This window comes from Staurois parvus, unplaced genomic scaffold (assembly GCF_062004578.1).
Source record: "Staurois parvus isolate SC_StPar_1 unplaced genomic scaffold, SC_StPar_1.0 ptg000169l, whole genome shotgun sequence".
In the NCBI taxonomy this organism is placed as follows: domain Eukaryota; kingdom Metazoa; phylum Chordata; class Amphibia; order Anura; family Ranidae; genus Staurois; species Staurois parvus.
The window spans coordinates 2,145,709-2,167,621 of NW_028317965.1; the positions used below are offsets into that span (position 1 = coordinate 2,145,709).

General features: G+C 40.1%; 1 protein-coding gene across 2 annotated transcripts in view; it reads right to left on the minus strand.

Annotated features, from left to right (window-relative positions):
* LHCGR (luteinizing hormone/choriogonadotropin receptor) overlaps positions 1-21,913 on the minus strand; it is a 209,596-nt gene that overhangs the window by 15,764 nt on the left and 171,919 nt on the right. Inside the window, exon 9 of one of the 2 annotated variants that reach the window (XM_089676441.1) lies at positions 14,050-14,235. The exons of the other annotated variant lie outside the window; for it this stretch is intronic. Coding sequence (XP_089532567.1) covers positions 14,050-14,235 — 186 coding nt within the window. The remainder of the gene's footprint in view (positions 1-14,049; positions 14,236-21,913) is intronic. 2 annotated transcript variants of the gene reach the window in all.

Sequence of the window (21,913 nt, forward strand, 5' to 3'; positions counted from 1 at the left end):
TAGCCAGTAATACTGCTGCAACAAAGCTTTCATATAAAAATTTGATAAACCAGAACTACCAGTCTTGGAAATTCAAGATGCTGCAAGATCACAGCAATAAACTGTATTTGATTAGAAAGCTATACCAAACCAAGCTGATGAATTCCAGAATATGCAGGATTACATAAGGCACACTTTGGAAATGGTTGAATGCTTGAGAGGTATAGAAGAACGAAAAGATTTTCCTGTTACAGCACTATTACTTAGTGGTTTACCAGAAAGTTATGAAAAACTTTTCTCAGCACTTCATGCACTTCCAGATGATGAAATGACATTGGAATATGTTAAGAGCAAACTTATGGTTGAATATAAGCGTACAACAGAAAGCATTAATAGTGACAGTGTTTCTTTCTCAGAGTCTGCTTTAAAGACAAAAAAGTTGCACCTGATCTTTTCAGGCATGGCGTGTTGATTTAGGAGCTACGAGTCACATGACAAATGACAGAATTTCTTTAGTCATCTTAACCAGAGTAAAACAGAAAAAAATCACTACAGATAATGGTAATATTCAGAATATCCTATTTCCCAGAGTGCCACCAGAAAGATACGAAGGATGTGAAAAATGTCCTGTATGCCCCTGCTCTTGAAACCAATCTTTTGTCAGTGATGAAGCTCACAAAACAAGGCAATGTAATGAACTTCCAAGATGATGGTTGTACCATCACAAAAGGGAATATCTTACTTGAAAAGCCTAAAGTTACAGATGAACTGTATCAGCTGAACTGCAATGAGGTGGAACCCTGGTTGAGAAACCCTGCTCTATTCTTTTAGTAGTTCAACCCTAGTGTGTCCTCCTTTCAGTCTGTGTAAGTGGTTGGTTGTAGTTTACTTAAATTTGTACCCTCTTATAATAATTTTAGGATTCCCAGTGGAGTTCCATGTCTTTAATAAATGCACTAGGCCTATGACCTCAAGCATGTATGCAGTCATGGACTACTTCTAATACCCCTATACCATCCTGGTCACCTTTGTGACGATGTCACGCAGTTAAAACATATGTTACCCTAAAAAAATGTAGGGTGGCCAAACAGAGAAGTCATCAAGAAAGTTCTAAACCGGTCCAGGAGACCGGTAGATCACTGCAATCCTCAGAGAAATGGGAGAAAACAGCTGAATGCAGTGAGTCTCAAAAGAAGAGAAGGATAGAGAGGGAGGGTTAGGGTTTATGTATGAGCATCCTATTGTTACAATTGATGGATTGAGACAGGCGAGTGCAGCCAGGCAGAGGCAAACTACAGCAAAACCAGAAAATCTTCACCAAAGCTAGTTTGACTCTTGTTTGTTTATAAGAGCCCACAAACGTTGGTGAGTGAGTGGGACCACTGGTGAAGAGCACAGTGCATGGATTGCACGATTGTATGAAGAGCACCTAAGCACTATTTGGAAAATATTGATATCACTTTCACACAAGTCACAAGGGACTGTATTGGGGCATATTCGTGTTTGCTTTGTAATTATGAGAGGATCACACAGGTCAGCGCTCTTATATTTTTGATTGTAAACCTGCAGGAAAGCTGCATGTGCAGTGCGCCCGTGGTCTGAGTAGTATGTATTCACAGTACTAAATCTGCATAAACGCAAATATTTCACATGCATTTATGCTGACATATTCATATGTTTTTGAATATATATGGTATAATTATGGTATACTATTATGGATAAAAAAAAACTTTTACTAATGATTTACTCTTTTTTTAGAGATTCTTCTACTATTTCTGCACAATCTACTACGCGTTGACCTGTTTCAAGGAGATATATGTATTTTGTTCTTTTTTTTATTTTTGTTATCTACTAATATATGTGGACCATGTATGGCTTTTTAGCAAAGTTGTATATACCTGTACTTAAAATGGAACTTTACCCATAACAACTTGATTAAAAGGAAACAAGGAACATATATTCCACACTAATAATTCTACTACCAAAATTTGTGTGTGCTCTAAATTGCCTCCAGCATGACTCCTGTTTCTTCTTGCTGGAAGCTGACATTTTGCTGAAGGCTAGAGCCCCTGAGCAGCAGTAAATCTTTAGGCTCTCAGCCTAAAGATTTACTGCTGTTACTCAAAGAGTAACTGAGCATGTGCAGAGCAGGGTGAGCCAGTGTATTATTGGATTTTAAACAGTATAGGCACTTATTTTTAGTGTTTTACATAGATACTGTATACCTGCAAAAGAGGCCAGCATGCAGTCATCTAGCAGGACTTAATTTTCCACTTTAATTCATCTTATTTGCATTTGTACAGCCGGTAGTCCTTAGTCATAGTCACATTCATTTAGAATTGTTCTGTGATTTTGATGATGTTTTGCTACCAATCCAACCGGTTTTTTCAGTTCTAATGAGCATCAGGAACAAACTCCAGTATCTATAGCCACAATGGTGCCATGTAGTCTAGGATAGGTTTCAAAGCCAGACTTCATGACACCAAAGGAATGGTTTAGATAATTAGAAAAGGGTGGTGTCACAAACTTCCACATCTTTCATTGTGTTCTTGGACATCCAGCATCTGTCTTAACACATTGCATGGGGAATGAATTAAAGTAACCGAGTTAGCTCTAGGGGATATACTGTAAATGCTTGGGTATGTTCTTAACTTTCTTTAGAAATGGAGAAGCTGCTGGGATGAGTAGTAAAATGTTTTTAACATTACAGAACAAGCCCAGTTGAATGTAACTAAGCACTACTAGCTACACCTACATCATCCATAACATTATGACCACCCACCTAACATTGAGTAGGTCTCTCTTTTACTGGAAAAACAGCCCTGACCCATCAAGACATGGACATCACTGGACAAAACATCACACTACCTTCACTGGCTTGCTTTCTTTCTATACTGCATCTTGGTACCATCTCTTCCACAGCAAATGAAACATATGTACCCAGCCATCCACATTACCAATGTAAAAGAAATGTGATTCCTCAGACCAGGCCACCTTCTTCCATTGCTTCATAGTCCAGTTCTGATGCTCACATGCCCATTGTAGGTGCATTTGGCCATGGACATAGGTCACCATGGGCACCCTGACTGGTCTGCAGCCTCATATACAACAAACTGAGATGCACTGACACATTTCTATCAGAACCAGTATTAAAGCGTTACTAAACCCACAACAGGAAAATCAGTCTGTAGATGCAGTAAAGCATGCTTGTTATACTCACTGTGGAATCTGAGGGGTTAATCCTCTGCATTGTGTATAAAAGGCTGTTTGATCCTGACTTCTCTAATCCTCCCCTTCTTCCAGTGTCCTCCTCTTATCTCCTGATAACACATATCATGTGGAGGCACTCTGCACATGCCCAGTCAGCACCATCCAGACAGAGGTCAGGGATTCTGCATCCTCCTAGAGCAGAAAGAAAACTCCTCCTATAAGCTGTAACCAGTGCTCTGCTGAACACTGATAGAAGTCACAAGACTGATCTAACTCCTGATGAGAAAATGTATTTAGCAGTTTATATTTACTAAAATAATTGCATTTACATGTTCTGTGTACTGTGGGAGACCAGATATAGTGAATGCAGGGTTCGGGGAGATCACATATAGTGAATGCAGGGTCCAGGGAGACCAGATATAGTGAATGCAGGGTCCAGGGAGACCAGATATAGTGAATGCATGGTCTGGGGAGACCAGATATAGTGAATGCAGGGTCCTGGGAGACCATATATAGTGAATGCGGGGTCCGGGGAGAGCGGATATAGTGAATGTGGGGTCTGGGGAGACCAGATATAGTGAATGCACGGTCCGGGAAAACCAGATATAGTGAATGCAGGGTCTGGGGAGACCGGATATAGTGAATGCAGGGTCTGGGGAGACCAGATATAGTGAATGCAGGGTCCTGGGAGACCAGATATAGTGAATGCAAGGTTCGGGAGACCAGATATAGTGAATGCAGGGTCCGGGGAGACCAGATATAGTGAATGCAGGGTCCTGGGAGACCAGATATAGTGAATGCGGGGTCCGGGGAGACCAGATATAGTGAATGCAGGGTCCGGGGAGACCAGATATAGTGAATGCAGGGTCCGGGGAGACCAGATATAGTGAATGCAGGGTCCGGGGAGACCGGATATAGTGAATGCAGGGTCCGGGGAGACCAGATATAGTGAATGCAGGGTCCAGGGAGACCAGATATAGTGAATGCAGAGTCCTGAGTTTAGTAACACTTTAATATTTTCAGCAATTTGAGATACAGTAGCTCTTCTTTTGGATCTGAAAACAAGAGAAATCCTTCACTGCCCACACGTATCAATGAGGCTTGACCCCCCATGGCCCTGTTGCTGGTTCACTGGTTTTCCTTCCTTGGAGTACTTTTGGTTGGTCCTGATTACTCCGGCCTGGGAACATCCCACAAGAACCGCTAATCAGCAGTTGCACTGACCCAGTCATCTAGGCATTACAAATTGGCCCCTGTATAAGTTACTCAAATCTTTACACTTGCCCATTTTTTCTGCTTTCAAAAAATCAACATCAGGGACAACATGTTCACTTGCTGCCTCATATATCCTATCCACTTTCAGGTGGCATGTAATGAGATAATAAATGTTATTCACTTTACCTGTCGGTGCTCATAATGTTATTGCTGATTGGTGTACAGTGACCCAGATACGTAAACCCTTCACTGGCTTTGTATTTGTACTTTACTGAAAATTGCTCTGTGTAATGTGCAGCCCAAAGCATGAAACAGAATCCATGTTGTACAGGTCATAAGGCCTTACTGAATATGCCCAAGGCACTGGTCCCACGGTCTTCTGATTTATATAGTTACTTGACTTCTGATCCCTTTGAAGTTTAATTTGCTAATATTTCTTTTTTCCTTCCTGGTTCAACCCCCCAAACCCTGGTAATAAAATCTTTAAATAACCACTTGCCTGCTGCCCCATAACAGATGTACTGCCACAGGGAGGCTTCACTGGGCAAAATCACGTAAATATCTGTGATCTTGCATTTCCAGGTAGGGGGCGTGCACACTGCTTTACCCTCGCTGCTATTGGCTCCTGAGGGTGTCAGTGGGAATTTAGAGCAAAAGGGTACTGCTTAAAAACCTTTTAATTTTCATAATAAACCTTATTTTAGACCCAGTGACATGATATTCAATGAATAAAAGGGGCAGTTCAACTGGGTAGGAGAAGGCGGTCTCTATTTGTCTTGCTTTAGCTTCTACAGCTGGCCGTACATTAAAGTTTCATCAAGCCCGCAACATTAAAAACTATCAATAAATGGTGTATTCCATGCTGTTTATACTCGTTCAGTCGCTATGGGATTTGTTTTCTGTCATCTGCAAAAGACCTGGTTAATCCTGCTGTTCTCTGTCTACCCCTCCTGTCCATGTTCCCACTGCAGTTGGGGATTTTGCAGAACAGTATTAGAAGCTACTGCACATGCTCAGTTTTCAGTGTATTTTTACCCTGAGCATTTTCTCCTTATCACATCTGAGCAGCCCAAGTGACTTTAGAGTCACGCATGTGGGCGTATACACATTGGTAAATGACAGTCCACTCCCTCCCTCCTCCTCCATGCCCACTAACCAATTAAACACAATGGGGGTGGGATAGTACATCTTAATTGGTGGAGGCTTCACCTCCCTGTTATTCTAAGACACAGGCTGGAGGGGAGTTAAACAGCCTGTAACTGGCAGAATCCACCCACACTATGTTACTGTCAGGAATGGACTCGCCAATAGTGGTGGGACTCACCTGCCTTGTGGGTTGCAGTACCAGGACTGGCCAGCGGGTGCTCTCAGCAACCAGAGGCTCACTCCTGCAGTCAGCCAAAACACCTGAGGCTGATTGCAGGAGGTGCATATAAGGAATGGCCAGACTTGCAGTCAGGGCTTTGGTGTATGTTTCCCAAGAGCCCCTGTACCTGCATCCAGTCTGCTTCCTGTCTGATCCTGCTTGATCCCTGACTCTGATTGAACTCCGCCTGTCCTGACCTCTGCTATTCCTGACCACTCTCCAGTCTGCTCCTTTGGTACCTTGTCTGCCTGATTGTTCCTGACCCGGCCCGTCTGACTACGCTCTGCCTGCTCCTTTGTACCTTGCCTGCCCGTTTGCTACCGACCCGGCCTGCCCGACTACGCTTAGTATTGTTCTTTTGTTATCTGTTGGGGGTTTTGGTTTGTTTGCACTGTGTTTATGTTTAGTCTTGCACTGCGTTTATGTATTGTTTAGTCTTAAATAAATGATATTGTTTATACTATATCTGAAGCCTGCGTTTCCCTGTGTCAGTCCACACACCTCTTGTCATACCCGGAGCCCTGACAGTTACTGTCAAAAATTAAAAAAAGATTTTATTTTAAATATATGATTGTAGGACAATTTAAAACAGTGTATTGATATTAATTATTTATTTTTACTCTGTATCCCAAAGGCTGTTTTTTTTTTAATTTTGAACATGTGACCAGCAACAGAGGACTAGAGGTTTTTTCCTGCCACTGTTTCCCTACAGGCAGAAAGGGAAAGAGCTGGGTCATGTGACAGCTGTATATTGATTAGGAAAGAAGGCACTTAGATGTTTTTCATTAAAATAATTACAGTGCCATCCAGGGGCAGACTGATCATTTGAGCATTCGGGCATTGCATTAATTTTGAACATGTGACCAGCAACAGAGGACTAGAGGTTTTTTCCTGCCACTGTTTCCCTACAGGCAGAAAGGGAAAGAGCTGGGTCATGTGACAGCTGTATATTGATTAGGAAAGAAGGCACTTAGATGTTTTTCATTAAAATAATTACAGTGCCATCCAGGGGCAGACTGATCATTTGAGCATTCGGGCATTGCAGAGGGCCCGGGGTCAGTAGAGGACCCAATGAGATGCCCCTGGTACCTTTCATAGGCTTTTTTTGGGTGTGGTTTGAGTGTGGGCGAGGACACAGGGGCCCCATGATCCTCTACTGCCCGGGGGCCCCATGATTTGTCAGTCCGCCCCTGGTGCCATCATCCACATACAGAAAGAGAAGGAGTAATGTAAATCAAACAGTGTGTGTTTAGTATCACTTTAATCAATTTTTTTGATCAACCAGCAGGTTGATTAAAAAATAATAATCTGATTCCCTCTTCCACACACTCTATGTGGATGGGGGAATCTTTCCCATGGATGGTACTGTATTCTGACATCAGGGAGCTTTCTCTGCCATCAGAATGCACTGATCAGTGCTGCCGGCTATTGCTGGCAGCACTGATCATTTAGGAAAAACCCAATAGGCTTGTTGTACACAAGTCAATTGGTAGATTGTCTTGTATACAACCAGCCTGCCCATACATGGATCAAAATTCGTCTAGTCCCTGCTGAACCGGCCGAATTTCGATCCATGTACTTATTGCACACAATGAGAATCTAACAGTGTGCAGTGAAATCGGAGACAGAGGCAATTTGTGTAAGCGTTGTGCAAGGTTGAAGGGAAGGCTGGCGTTCAGCTTTAAACTTCTTTAGGTTCTTTATCTTATTATTTATTTGATGTTATTTATTTATCAATCTGCAAATATATGTTGCGCTCCTAAATACTTCTCAATAAATAATAATTAAATTATTACCATTAAGTTAATTCAAATGATGATACAAATAACTAATAAAAGTGTATAAATACCAAAAAATATTTAAATAGATAGTTTCAACTAATCAATCTCCTCCAAATAAATATCAAAATAATTCCACATGAAATTGTTTATTCAATGGGACTATTATTTTGATGATATTTAGATTCATACTAATCACTATTAATTATTTAGGAGCATTTGGTTATTTTTATTTATGGGGGATCATCTAAATGCATTTTAGTTGAGGGTTATTAGTTGGTTTACTATTTTTTTATTATATTAAATGAGGGTATTATGAATATAAATGAAATTGAGGGTATTAGTAAGTACATCATGTCACTAATAGATGATTTATGAGCACTTGGTAAAATATTTTTTAGAGGAGTATTTCATGTGGAATTATTTTGATATTTATTTGGAGGAGATTGATTAGTTGAAACTATCTATTTAAATATTTTTTGGTATTTATACACTTTTATTAGTTATTTGTATCATAATTTGAATTAACTTAATGGTAATAATTTAATTATTATTTATTGAGAAGTATTTAGGAGCGCAACATATATTTGTAGATATTTCCAACACAGTTGTAGTTATGTGTTTCATCTCATCATCACTATTATTAGTAGTAATAATATTAATAAAAATAATAATTTTTCTATACATTTCAAGAATTTTAAATGTGGTTTTTGCATCACAATATATGAGAACATTTTTCGGCGATATAGATATTATTTAAAGTTAGTGCTCTAATACACAAGGCAAGTCTTTTTGACTTAGGGCAGTGAGGCATTATTACTGAAGATATCAGTAAGCTCTGAAACTGCTCAGTAGAGGAAATTTTCCTTTTATTACAGTCTGCTGTTCGTTGCCAAGGAAAAAAAAAAAGAATATCAGTGATAGTGGGATTTAATTACCCACAGTGTGTCAAAAAGATGTCAAGGGATTTCTAGTTATGAGTTTCACTGCTTCTTATTTCTCTCTGGCAAAACCATTTAAACTGGGTATTTTTTTTTTAAAGCAGTAAAATTAGAATAGTGTGTGATACACAGAGCAATAAGGCCTAACGATTTCATTAACAAGTAGCTGTGGTAACTTTTAAATAATTTAATGAACGCACAGCGGCTTAGGTCTGGTTTAATATAGTAATTGTATTAGACATTTAACGCGCTATCATAAAATAGATCTCACAGGTATACCTAAGAGGTTAGAAGGTTCTTCCACAGGCTAATAAAAAAGAAGTCTAAGAAATCAAATGTTCTTATTAATTTTTGGGTTATTACACACTTCCCTGTGCACATTATTGTTCATTACTTATAGTGTGCCTTTTGTTTTCTGTAAAACCAGCATGGCTTATTATTTCCATGTATGTCATTTAATTTGTTATTGAAATATATGTAAACTCAAGAATGAAAATGTAGTATATTACAGCTTGCCATCAGTCAGTGCTGGGACATGGTCATCCTGTGCCCAGGGAAAAAATGCCAAAATGCGCCCCCCCCCCCCCTTTTTTCATGATGTGAAAGCTTAGGAGCTTTCACTACGTCCCACGGTCACACTTGTCAAAATCACTCTGCAGTTCTTGAACTGTCAGTCAGGTTTTGCATTGACCTGAAAGAGCGTGGTTTTTCCAATGCCACCACAAGAGGCAGGAAGGAGGGGGAGAGAGAACACAGCCTGCACTGCCTCCCGGCTCTCTCCCCGCCACTCCCAGAACTGGGCTGACAGGAGTAGTGATACTCCTGTCAGCCTTGTAACAGAAGGAAAGTGCCCCCATCACTACAGTAAACCATTGCGCCCAGGGCAAAACCACTACACAGAGCAGGTAAGTATAACATGTTTGTTATTTTTTCTTTTAAAAAAAAGCCTTTAAAATCACTTCAATGATCCTATCATATGAGATCAAAATTCTGTTTTAATTAATTTTCCTTGCACATATTTGGAAATTATTTTAACCGTGAATCTTCTCTTAGCTCATTCACTCACTAAGCTAAGTGAGAGTTCCCTTTGCAAAATCAAAATGCTCTACTCCTTTAGTAACCCCAGTCGTTCATTAAAACTTAGGATGGAGGGAGAGGGAGGGGGAGGAGTTACTACTCTGACTCATTCATTTGGTTGTGTAAATTTAAGTTTAAACTACTGAGCTCTGTAAACAATGAGCTTTGTATAAAAGTGGGGAAAGAGATAAAGAAAAACATAAGAAGAAGCCTTAGGCCTCATGCACACTACTGTTCCAAAAAACTCACATTTAGGAGCTTTTGGTGTTTTTTGCCAAAGTCCCTGAACTCAATTCAATAAAAGCCTATGTGTCCATGGACAGCACACATAGGCTTTTACCAGAGTTTAGGAGCAGCAGAGTTGGAAGGCAGGTTATTGTTCCTGAATGCAGAAGAATTGTGTTCAGGAGAGGAACGTTTTGGCAAAAAAAAGCAAAAACGTGTGTAAACCCATGTAAATGCAAGCGCGAGCCATGTTTAGAGCTTGAACGTTTAATCATTTCAATGGTAAATATTCTGGCCAATGAAATTAATTAATGTCTAAGTGCTAAATGCTGTACCGCGTTTACATGAGTTTCTTCTATGTTTAGTGTTTTTCTGCTGCCAGGAGAGTTAACATCGAGGGGTATTCCAGTATGCATGTAGATTTAAAGCAGTTTTTCACTCCTGTAGCTGTTGACATTTAATAAAAGGATACTTACCTGTCCAGGGATCCAGAGCCAGAGAGGGGGACTGAACTTACCTAGGTGATCTGAGCGGAAGTGGGAGCGGGTACCTGTCAAATCTAAGTACCTGCTCCCCCCCCCCACAAAAATGATATGCCAAATATAGTAGAGAAGGGGGAAAGGAGAAATTAAATCAGAACTTTTTCAACCCTTTTGGGTGAAGTTCCGCTTTAACCTGATAGCAGAAATCAGAATGCATAATATTAATATGCAATATTTAAATCTTCAAATCTGGTAAGCCTAGCAGTCAGGGACAGCAGCACCTTAGATCAGCCTTTCTCAACCCTGGGGTGCTTTAAGGTTTGTTCTGGGGTGCCTTGGCAAAATGCCTAAAATTTGCCCAAAACTTGTATACAAGTCAGTAGGTGGAACAAGCCTGCCGTTTAGTTACACAAAGCCACAGGTTTTCATTGTGCACCATTATGACCTTCTAGCCGCCGGTGTCCTGACATCCAATTACATCAGTTGATAAGCTGCTTACAAAGCATCCTACTTTGACCCTCCCCTGCCCCTCTCCATCAGTGCTGGGGTCACCAGGGGCGGACTGACCATTTGGAAACTCGGGCACTGCCCGAGGGCCCGGGTTCAGTAGGAGGCCCCATGAGATACCGCTGGTACCTTTTTCATAGGCTTTTGTGAGTTTGGGCAAGGACACAGGGGCCCCATGATCCCCTATTGCCCGGGGGCCCCATCAGTTGTCAGTCCGCCCCTGGGGTTCACATTAGCTCAGTGATGAAGAAAAATTGAGGGAGAGGACTCAGAGGAGGAATACTGGAATACTAGTCAGCACCAATCTGCAAAAGTGTATTTGCTTTGGAAGAATAAATCACCTCTAACACTGGGTGTCCTACATGTGTGGATGTTGCTGCATTATATAAACTATTAGGATAGTTTTAAACATTTTACTCAAGACTTTCCATAATTTTAAAGGGTGCCTCGGGACCAAGGGCGGACTGACCATTTGGAAACTCGGGCCCTGCCCGAGGGCCCGGGGTCAGTAGGGGGCCCCATGAGATGCCCCTGGTACCTTTTTCATAGGCTTTTTTGAGTTTGGGCAAGGACACAGGGGCCCCATGATCCCCTATTGCCCGGGGGCCCCATGAGTTGTCAGTCCGCCCCTTCTCGGGACTGTTCATAATTTTAAAGGGTGCCTCGGGACTGTTCATAATTTTAAAGGGTGCCTTGACTGACAAAAAGGTTGAGAAACACTGCCTTAGATGAACTCATACTGTACAGCTATGACGCTTTAGAACAGCAATACCTAGGCAGAGTCACATCAGAAAGTACACAGATATTTTTCAGTGGGAATTTAGGGCAAAAAAGTACTGCTCAAGTGCAATTAATATTTCTAGATATTCACTATAGAATAGCAAATCCTATCTGCTAAGTGAATCTATTGCTATCTCCTATAAGTATTTCTTTATAATATTCTCCCTTGTTGACTCTTACCAGTTTTAATTACAATGTGTATTTTTACAAAAGTGTAATAAATGTTTCATTTCCAAACAGACTAAGGTTTGTGCTTAAAAAGGGAAATGTTTGGTCTTGACCCTCTTGACCTGCTTTCTATGTGCAGTCACCAAATTTAAATACGTTGCTCCGGTTAAGATTTCTGTGGAATGTTGCAGGTGATTTGTACAGACTCCAGTATGTGAGGAATTCTGTACACCTGCGGGAAGAACTGGCATGTGTTTTATCTGCCCCTTACAGTGTTTTATTTGAAAACTCTAATTGTTGACATTTTTTACAAATTAGTAATAGAACTTCTTTCTATTTTATCTCTTAAAGATAGAATACAGAATGTTATTAGAGTTATTTCTAAGTTGTTTTGTAACATCCACATTTTTCATATGTATTTCTAACAAAAATACAATTTCCTTGCCCCCCAAAAAAGTAACACCCAGGGGCGGACTGACAACTCATGGGGCCCCGGGCAATAGGTGATCATAGGGCACCTGTGTCCTTGCCCAAACTCAAAAAAGCCTATGAAAAGGGTACCAGGGGCATCTCATGGAGCCCCCTACTGATCCTGGGCCCTCGGGCAGTGCCGGAGTTTACAAATGGTCAGTCTGCCCCTACACCCCAAAGATGTTATTCAGTTTTGGATAGAGAGAGCAGGGTTAGGACTCCTGTCAAGTTTCTGTCTCTGTTTCCCTTTGATCTTCTCCCACTTCCTGACCATTTGATGGCTGTCGGAACAGGGAAAATCTCCCTAATGAGTACACAGACAGCAATAAAAACAAGTTTTTGCTAGTGGAAAATGGAAGGGTTCGAACCTCTCAGAATTGTATTGTTGTGGTCTACTAAAGAAGATTGCACTTCATGACTTGCCCCAGTGGTGGGTGACTGAATGTGCAGGAAATAAGGAGAAATATTCTCAATGGGGACAGACTTGATTAAACAGTGACATCTTTGGTCCTGAGGGTTTTAATAGATCTAAAGTAATTGCATAACATATTGTCATACCCATGGATTACCTACAGTATATTTACCAGCACCAGGGGAGGAACATATTTTTTTCTTTAACCTGTTTGCGGGAAATTGGCTTTGAGTAAAACATGTTCTTTCCCTTCTCATAGGGACCACAGTGTTAGGATCACATCTATTTGTTTATGAATCTTATATTACACATTGCTAGTATGTGCATTTAGGATGAAATCCTAAGGATAGTATTTAGGTCTGTTGATTTCTTGGTATAGAATTGATCCCACAAAGCATGATAAGATTAGGGGGTACCCATTAATTTTTGTAATCTTTCAGTGTAAACAAGATTCGCCATCCCTTTATTAATGTAATTAACTACCTCTGAATGTTCTACCAAAACTCCAAAAATCAAAATTACTTCTATGTCACATGGTGAATACTGGACCCCATATACTTCTGAAAATACTTTAAGCTTTGAATGCTTATGCATGCTATAGATTTTAATCAACCAAACTCTGTCTGCTTTCCCTTCACCTTGGGGTGGGTAGGATATATTATTAAAGGAACTAAAATGCTAACATAAGTGAATAATAACTCTGGTATTGATGAAAAAAGAACCTGCTAATTAGTTTGAGGAATTGACTGAAATACAAGCAAGTCTTGGGGAAAAGAAACAAGCTTACAACCTATAGAAAGGCTTGCTACTGTTCCGTGTTCTCTAATGTGTTTCCAAAACCAATTTTTATGTTTTGGATAAAGTGGTAATGTTTTGAAACCTTGGTCAGATTCTGCTGTCTGTGTCAATGCTGGGGAGATTCACGCTTTAAAAATTTTATAGCTTGGCTAGTTGAATCAGCAGCTAACGTTGCCTTTCTCAAAAGGTACCCATACTCTATTTTTAAACCTTTTGACTTTTTTGAGCCAACATCACTCCAGTCCAACTTTCAGCATTGCATTGAACTTTGATGAAGGGGTCTCTCAGAGCCACAAAGCATGATGGCTAGTTTCTTGAAGTTATTCTGTGATAAAATTGAATTATTTTCACTCTCAACCATTCGTTTGGTGTTTCTTCTCTAAATCTTTTGTTTTATAATGTTTTATAGTTGCCATTAGAACAGCTGGTGAAGGAAATCTTCCAATGGAGGACAATTGTTCTGATGACAACTGTCTGGCTGTCCCCTATCATCACCTGTTGTGTCCTCAGGAACATGAAGTGATAGGAAATCTCCCCAATGGGACAACAACAAAATAAAATAAATAATACTTAATATAATAAATATACTTTTTTAGAAAATACAGTTCAGAAGCTGGTTGTATAGTAAACTCTTACTCACTCTTTCATTCTCATGTCAGCAAAAGCACAACAATGACTGGGATAGGTTAGTCGAGCCTCCAACAGGTTAGCAAGCTTGTCAAGAGCAGGTAATTTCTTTAGATAATATGATCTTTCTGCAACTAAGACCTGGATAAATTCCAGTCCATGGACAGGGAGGTGCTCTAAGGCTGTTGATGATATGTCTCTGAAAGGCAAAAATAAGATCACTCAGTGTATCTTTATCATACGTTTTTCATCCAAGATAAAAAAAAAAATATCGACACTTTCGTGTAAATATCAGGAATTGAAATGACTGAAATTGTGATCATGGTTCATAAAACAGAGGTTGGAGACCCCTGACCTTTGTAGAAAAAAAATTACTGATATGAAAAGGGCACTAAATCTTTCAACTCAGATTTATCCTCCATCCATAGGTGTGAATTTTAATAGAGATGAAGTATAATTCTGGATTAGTGCATATTGATTTACTTACGTCTAGAGGTAAATCATATCTGCAGAGGTGATCTATTTTTCTGGTTCAATAATGTTTATTGTTGCAGCAAACATAGAACTTACAGTAGATTACCTATGCAGGGGGAATACAATAAAAATTGAGGCAAGAAAGCATGAGCGAATTAATGTGCAACAGTTGTTTTACGTTAAATTTGCTAATGGGTGAATGCACAGACAAAGTCTTCAGACTACACATGTTTCTTTGGCCCTAGGGTTCAGGGGTATACCAAAATATAAAAGAAGTAAAGGATGAGAAGGGGGAGGCTAGAGAACCAGCGTGCCAGTCCTAGTGGGGGAGATAGAGAAGAAAAAAGAAGAGGAGGAAGATTCTAGCAGGGAGAAGGTTAAGGAAGGGGGGGGGGGGTTACTGCAGGCTCAGGCGATGGCATCAGCAATGGAAGGCCACCAAAGCTAGTCGGCTGAAAGGTAGGCAAGACAAACAACCACCAGGGTGTCCAAACTTTCAGGAATTTGGCATGGGAGTCATGCATGATGCTGGACATCTTTTAATTTATCATGGGGGTGGCCAGGTTGCCTTTCACTGCTGCAAATGATACAGAAGGCGTCTTCCAAGCCCTGCCTATGGCATAATTTGCAGCAATAAATAAGTAGGTAGCAAGTTTTTGTTGATGTGAATATAAGCCTGGGATTGGACAATGCAGTAGTGCTTGCTTAGCATCCTTTCAGATAGGCACATGGAATAACGTATGTAGGAACCGAGGTGATCTTATTTTATCACATCTAGAAAAAAGATTTACTTTTTTAAAAAAGGTTTACTTATCCTTTCTTTCAAAGACAATAGACAGAAGTTAAATACCGTATAAAAATCCATTCTGACTTTGATCAATGACCAAAAAATTAGGCACGAATGGAAATATAACCAGATTTGTGGCATTCAGGCTACTCAGCACTCACAGTGAACCTTAATAGTTGAGAACTACTTCCATCACAGTCCACGTGGATTATAATGGAACTGAGCTTGAACATCCCCACCTTTTATTTACAGATGAGTGGCATCAGGAGTAACCATGAAGACCCAATCAGGCCATATGGAAAACTCAATCAGTGCTACAATGTGTGAAGGAACTTTAACCCTGCATGAACCTCTGTCTTAAAGTGTATGTAAAGTCAAAGCGATTTTATAAAGTTTTGGATAAAGTGGGGAATGGTTAGAACCCCTATCAAAATTGTATTACTGTCTTTGTCTCTGCTGGATGTATCACCATCTGTATTGTCCTAATTACCATTGTGACAGGTGCCATCAGATCAAGAGGTTAGAATAAATCTTCAAAACAGGTTGCCTGTTTCAGTTACAACTGTCTAAAAGGAAAATTTCTCACACTTGTAGAACATTTCTTTCTATTGCAATACATTTCTAGGACAGGAAGTAGAATTTCCTCATCAGGACAAAGATAGCAAACAATAAACCAACAGGGGTTTTAACCATTCCATAAATTATCCAAAGCAGAAAATGACTATACATACATTTCAAATAGTCAAACACTAACAGAAAAAAAGCCACCATGGCATATCAGTTCCTGTTCCCAACATGGTTCCACCCACTGAACTTATTTGAGATCAAAACTTATTTAATGTAATGTAATGATATGCTTTTTATTGCATTTGAAAGATTATTGGTTCATTTGACCTTCCAAATATAAACTGACTTATATAGTTACATAGTTAGTCTGGCTGAAAAAAGACAAAAGTCCATCTAGTTCAACCATAAAAAAAAAAAAAAAATCCTATATCCACAGTTTATCCAGAGGAAGACAAAAAAAACAGCAAAGCATGATCCAATTTGCTCCTGCAGGGGAAATAAATCCTTCCTGATCCCCTGAGAGTCAATCGGATATTCCCTGGATCAACTTTACCTATAAATGTTAGTATCCAGTTATTTTCTGTGTATATAGGAAAGAATCCAGGCCTTTATTAAATCAATCCACTGAGCTGGCCAGAACCAACTCTTGAGGGAGTCTATTCCACATTTTCACAGCTCTAACTGTGAAGAAACCTTTCCGTATTTATAGATTAAATCTATTTTCCTCCAGAAGAGTGCCCCCTTGTCCTCTGTGATGATCTCAGAGTGAATAACTCTACACCGAGTTCACTAATTGAACCACTGATGTATTTATACATGTTTATTATATCCCCCCTTAATCTTCTCTTCTCAAGAGAGAATAAATTCAGTTCCTCTAATCTCTCCTCATAGCTGATCTCCTCCATGCCTCGTATCAGTTTGGTTGCCCTTCTCTGTACTTTCTCCAGTTCCCCAATGTTCTTTTTGTGAATCGGTGCCCAAAACTGAACTGCATATTCCAGATGAGGTAATACTAATGATTTGTACCGGGGGAGATGATATCTCTCTCTGGAGTCTATACCTCTTTTAAAACAAGAGAAGATTTTGCTCACTTTAGAAACTGCAGCTTGGCATTGCATGCCATTATTAAGCTTGTGATCTACCAGAACCCCCACATCCTTCTCCACCATTGATCCCCCCAGTTGTACCCCCCCCAGTATGTATGATGCATGCATATTCTTAGCCCCAAGTGCAGAACCTTACATTTATCAACATTAAACCTCATTTGCCACATAGTTGCCCAATTACACAGAGCATTGAGGTCGGCTTGTAAGTTGGAGACATTCTATAAGGTTAATATGTTCTTTCTAAGTTTGTCTTTAAATTTTAAATCATATTAACAGCAGTAAAATTTATATGATGCTTGTGTCTTAATAAAGAAATACATTTTCAAGTAGATTGGTCTTTATTCCCTAATGAAATTGTGACCTATATATACTGTACTTAATTTGGACTGATGGGCACTCAAGGCACCACATTTCTTTTATCCAAAGATAGAAATTCACCTTATGGGACTTTACAGGTGCAAAAAAAACCCAAAACAGACCACTTTCTTGAATTTAAAAAAAAACACAGTATTTTATTATACAGATAGTTAAAAAAAATAAATAAAACTTTAAAAGTTCACATATGAAGAATAAAATAATTAATCATCAATTGATTGTGGTAGACTATAATGCCTAACAATTGTACGAATCCCTTTGATTCTACCTCACAATACAATCATTATATATTAAGGTTTACAAAGATCCTTAATTCAAGTGTTTTGTCTGAAATTTAAAATGAATATTTGAGTTAGGATTTGCTCACTTCAAAATGTTTCATGCTTGGTTTTGGGGACCACAAGCCCAGGGCCAGAACCCTTCCTTGGGAGGGACCATATAGGAAGACAATGGGGACAAGGCTATCATCCATGGAGTGTGATGTTATGATTATCGATATGTAGAGGTACATTAAGTAATAAACATGAATTTAAAAATGTATGTATTTGAGTGTCTGTATGCTGTTACCTGCTATCTACTAATACTTTTACAGTTCAATCTGTGTGCTGTCATTGGTCCATTGACACAGGTTGAAGCCTGATTTTCACAATCTACAGGAAAATATATATGCTCATATATTAATATCAAATCACACATAGTCCTGTGCAAGTACTGCGTAATTGTACTTGACCTACTATATAGGGTGTGTATTATGTGAAGTTGAGTGCCATTGTACTATACTTATCATTGGTTCTATAATGCTACAGATTGCCTTTGCCTTCCTGACGGAGCCAAATGTGTAATGCATTGGAAGTGAGCAACTCCCAACTCAGACATTGATTTTAATTTTCATATATAATACTTGAACCAAGGATAGTCATGGTGGAACCTCTTTTTGTAAAACCTATTATATGTAGATTGTAATGTGTGTAATGTGTAATGTGGCGCTCAAAGATATTGGTACAATTATGAGACATTATAAATATAAAGTGCAGCGCTCTCCCTAAACTAATTTAAATAAATATAAATAAATAAATTTAAATAAAGTGCACACTTGATTAGAAATACTTTACATATTAACACAACTTAATCAACATATGTGCAAAAATAGTGCATATACAAATATGCGCATAAACAAAAATTGTGCAAATCATGTGCTTGAAAGTGAAAATAAAGTGCAAAATTGAGAATAAAGTGCAATCAAAATCACTCCAATCATCTATTAAATTGATGATCAATCTCAAATGAAATAAAAATAAAGTGTCCAAATACGTCAAAAAACTATCAATCTTCATGCATGTGTCACACGTGTCCACACTGTGTGAATCCAAACTTTGGCCGTGATGGCTCCTCACCTCCTTGCCAAAACCCCACAGGGTCAGCTCGCTCAACAACAGGACACCCTTTAGATGACTCACCAGGACCTTCCCCGCCTCTTACACTCTAACAGCGATCTCCTCCTCGGTTTATATGCAAACAAAAACTCACATAGTGTAATCCTGTTTATTCAATCAATAGATATGTAGAAAAAATTGCCCACTCACATTTAAAATCGTCTTGTAACAAGCCTTCAGTGCCCCATGCTATGAATCTCCTCCATGGGTATATGTATACAGGGGTTTCAAGTATGGCCGCCACGCCAGAAATGACGTCACCGCGCTCCCAGAATCCTCCTCGCGTTCCGAAGCGTTGCGTCACGGTAACACGTGACTTCCTCAGGGTTGACGCCCACCGAGGACTGGATTCTATATATACTCTTCCCAACCCAATTAGAATTGGGGGCGGACCCGAGCGGCCATTTTCTCGGAGCCCACAAGTATTATCCATTAATGCGGTGACCATAACAGTAAATAAACGCTATGGAGCAACGGACCAGCGACCTATATACACTTCCCCCTATACAGCAATGGGAATGTACTCCTCCACCTCCGGAATACAACTATAGCAATTAGAGATGAGCGAATCGAAGTATCCGAAGTGGAATTCGAGTCGAATATCTGAAAAATTTCGATTCGTGCCGAATCCGAAAAATAGCCTAATTCGGACGCGCGAATCGAAATTTTTCAGAAAATGGCGGCTGACATGTGCGGCGACGGAGCGGGGATGTCTGGGAAGGCGCGCAGACAAGGCGCGCTGACCCATAATGCATGCCTCAACTACATGTGATCGCATCAGCCTATCAGCAGCCAGCCAGCCAGCACTGTGTAATGGTCGAGCTATAAATAGCGGCCATTTTGGAATTCTTCATTTGCCTGCAGTTATTGAACAGAGGCAGACCGCTCTGTACTAGGGACAGGGACAGAGTTAGGGCCACAGAAACGATAATTGGGGACAGAGAAAAGTTACTTAGGGACAGAGAACCATTACTCAGGGACACAGACTTGTTAATGAGGGCCACAGAATCGTTATTTAGGGACAAAGAAACGCTAGTTAGGGCCACAGAATTCATAATCAGGGACAGACAGAATTGTTACTCAGTGCCAGAGAATTGTTACTTAGGGCCACAGAAACGTTATTAGGGCCACAGAATTGTTACTCAGGGACAGACAGAATTGTTACTGAGTGCCAGAGAATTGTTACTCAGGGACAGACAGAATTGTTACTGAGTGCCAGAGAATTGTTACTTAGGGCCACAGAAACTTTAATTAGGGCCACAGAATTTTTACTCAGGGACAGACAGAATTGTTACTCAGTGCCAGAGAATTGTTACTCAGGGACAGACAGAATTGTTACTGAGTGCCAGAGAATTGTTACTCAGGGCCACAGAAACTTTACTTAGGGCCACAGAATTTTTACTCAGGGACAGACAGAATTGTTACTGAGTGCCAGAGAATTGTTACTCAGGGACAGACAGAATTGTTACTGAGTGCCAGAGAATTGTTACTTAGGGCCACAGAAACTTTACTTAGGGCCACAGAATTGTTACTCGCACAGACACAGAATTGTTACTCGCACAGACACAGAATTGTTACTGAAGGCCACAGAACTGTTACTTAGGGCCACAGAATTGTTACTCGCACAGACACAGAATTGTTACTCGCACAGACACAGAACTGTTACTGAGGGCCACAGAACTGTTACTTAGGGACAAAGAAACGCTAGTTAGGGCCACAGAATTCATACTCAGGGACAGACAGAATTGTTACGGAGTGCCAGAGAATTGTTACTCAGGGACAGACAGAATTGTTACGGAGTGCCAGAGAATTGTTACTCAGGGACAGACAGAATTGTTACTGAGTGCCAGAGAATTGTTACTTAGGGCCACAGAAACTTTAATTAGGGCCACAGAATTTTTACTCAGGGACAGACAGAATTGTTACTGAGTGCCAGAGAATTGTTACTCAGGGACAGACAGAATTGTTACCGAGTGCCAGAGAATTGTTACTCAGGGACAGACAGAATTGTTAATGAGTGCCAGAGAATTGTTACTTAGGGCCACAGAAACTTTAATTAGGGCCACAGAATTTTTACTCAGGGACAGACAGAATTGTTACTGAGTGCCAGAGAATTGTTACTCAGGGACAGACAGAATTGTTACCGAGTGCCAGAGAATTGTTACTCAGGGACAGACAGAATTGTTACTGAGTGCCAGAGAATTGTTACTTAGGGCCACAGAAACTTTCATTAGGGCCACAGAATTTTTACTCAGGGACAGACAGAATTGTTACTGAGTGCCAGAGAATTGTTACTCAGGGACAGACAGAATTGTTACGGAGTGCCAGAGAATTGTTACTCAGGGACAGACAGAATTGTTACTGAGTGCCAGAGAATTGTTACTTAGGGCCACAGAAACTTTAATTAGGGCCACAGAATTTTTACTCAGGGACAGACAGAATTGTTACTCAGTGCCAGAGAATTGTTACTCAGGGACAGACAGAATTGTTACTGAGTGCCAGAGAATTGTTACTCAGGGACAGACAGAATTGTTACCGAGTGCCAGAGAATTGTTACTCAGGGACAGACAGAATTGTTAATGAGTGCCAGAGAATTGTTACTTAGAGCCACAGAAACTTTAATTAGGGCCACAGAATTTTTACTCAGGGACAGACAGAATTGTTACTGAGTGCCAGAGAATTGTTACTCAGGGACAGACAGAATTGTTACCGAGTGCCAGAGAATTGTTACTCAGGGACAGACAGAATTGTTACTGAGTGCCAGAGAATTGTTACTTAGGGCCACAGAAACTTTAATTAGGGCCACAGAATTTTTACTCAGGGACAGACAGAATTGTTACGGAGTGCCAGAGAATTGTTACTCAGGGACAGACAGAATTGTTACGGAGTGCCAGAGAATTGTTACTCAGGGCCACAGAAACTTTACTTAGGGCCACAGAATTTTTACTCAGGGACAGACAGAATTGTTACTGAGTGCCAGAGAATTGTTACTCAGGGACAGACAGAATTGTTACGGAGTGCCAGAGAATTGTTACTCAGGGACAGACAGAATTGTTACTGAGTGCCAGATAATTGTTACTTAGGGCCACAGAAACTTTAATTAGGGCCACAGAATTTTTACTCAGGGACAGACAG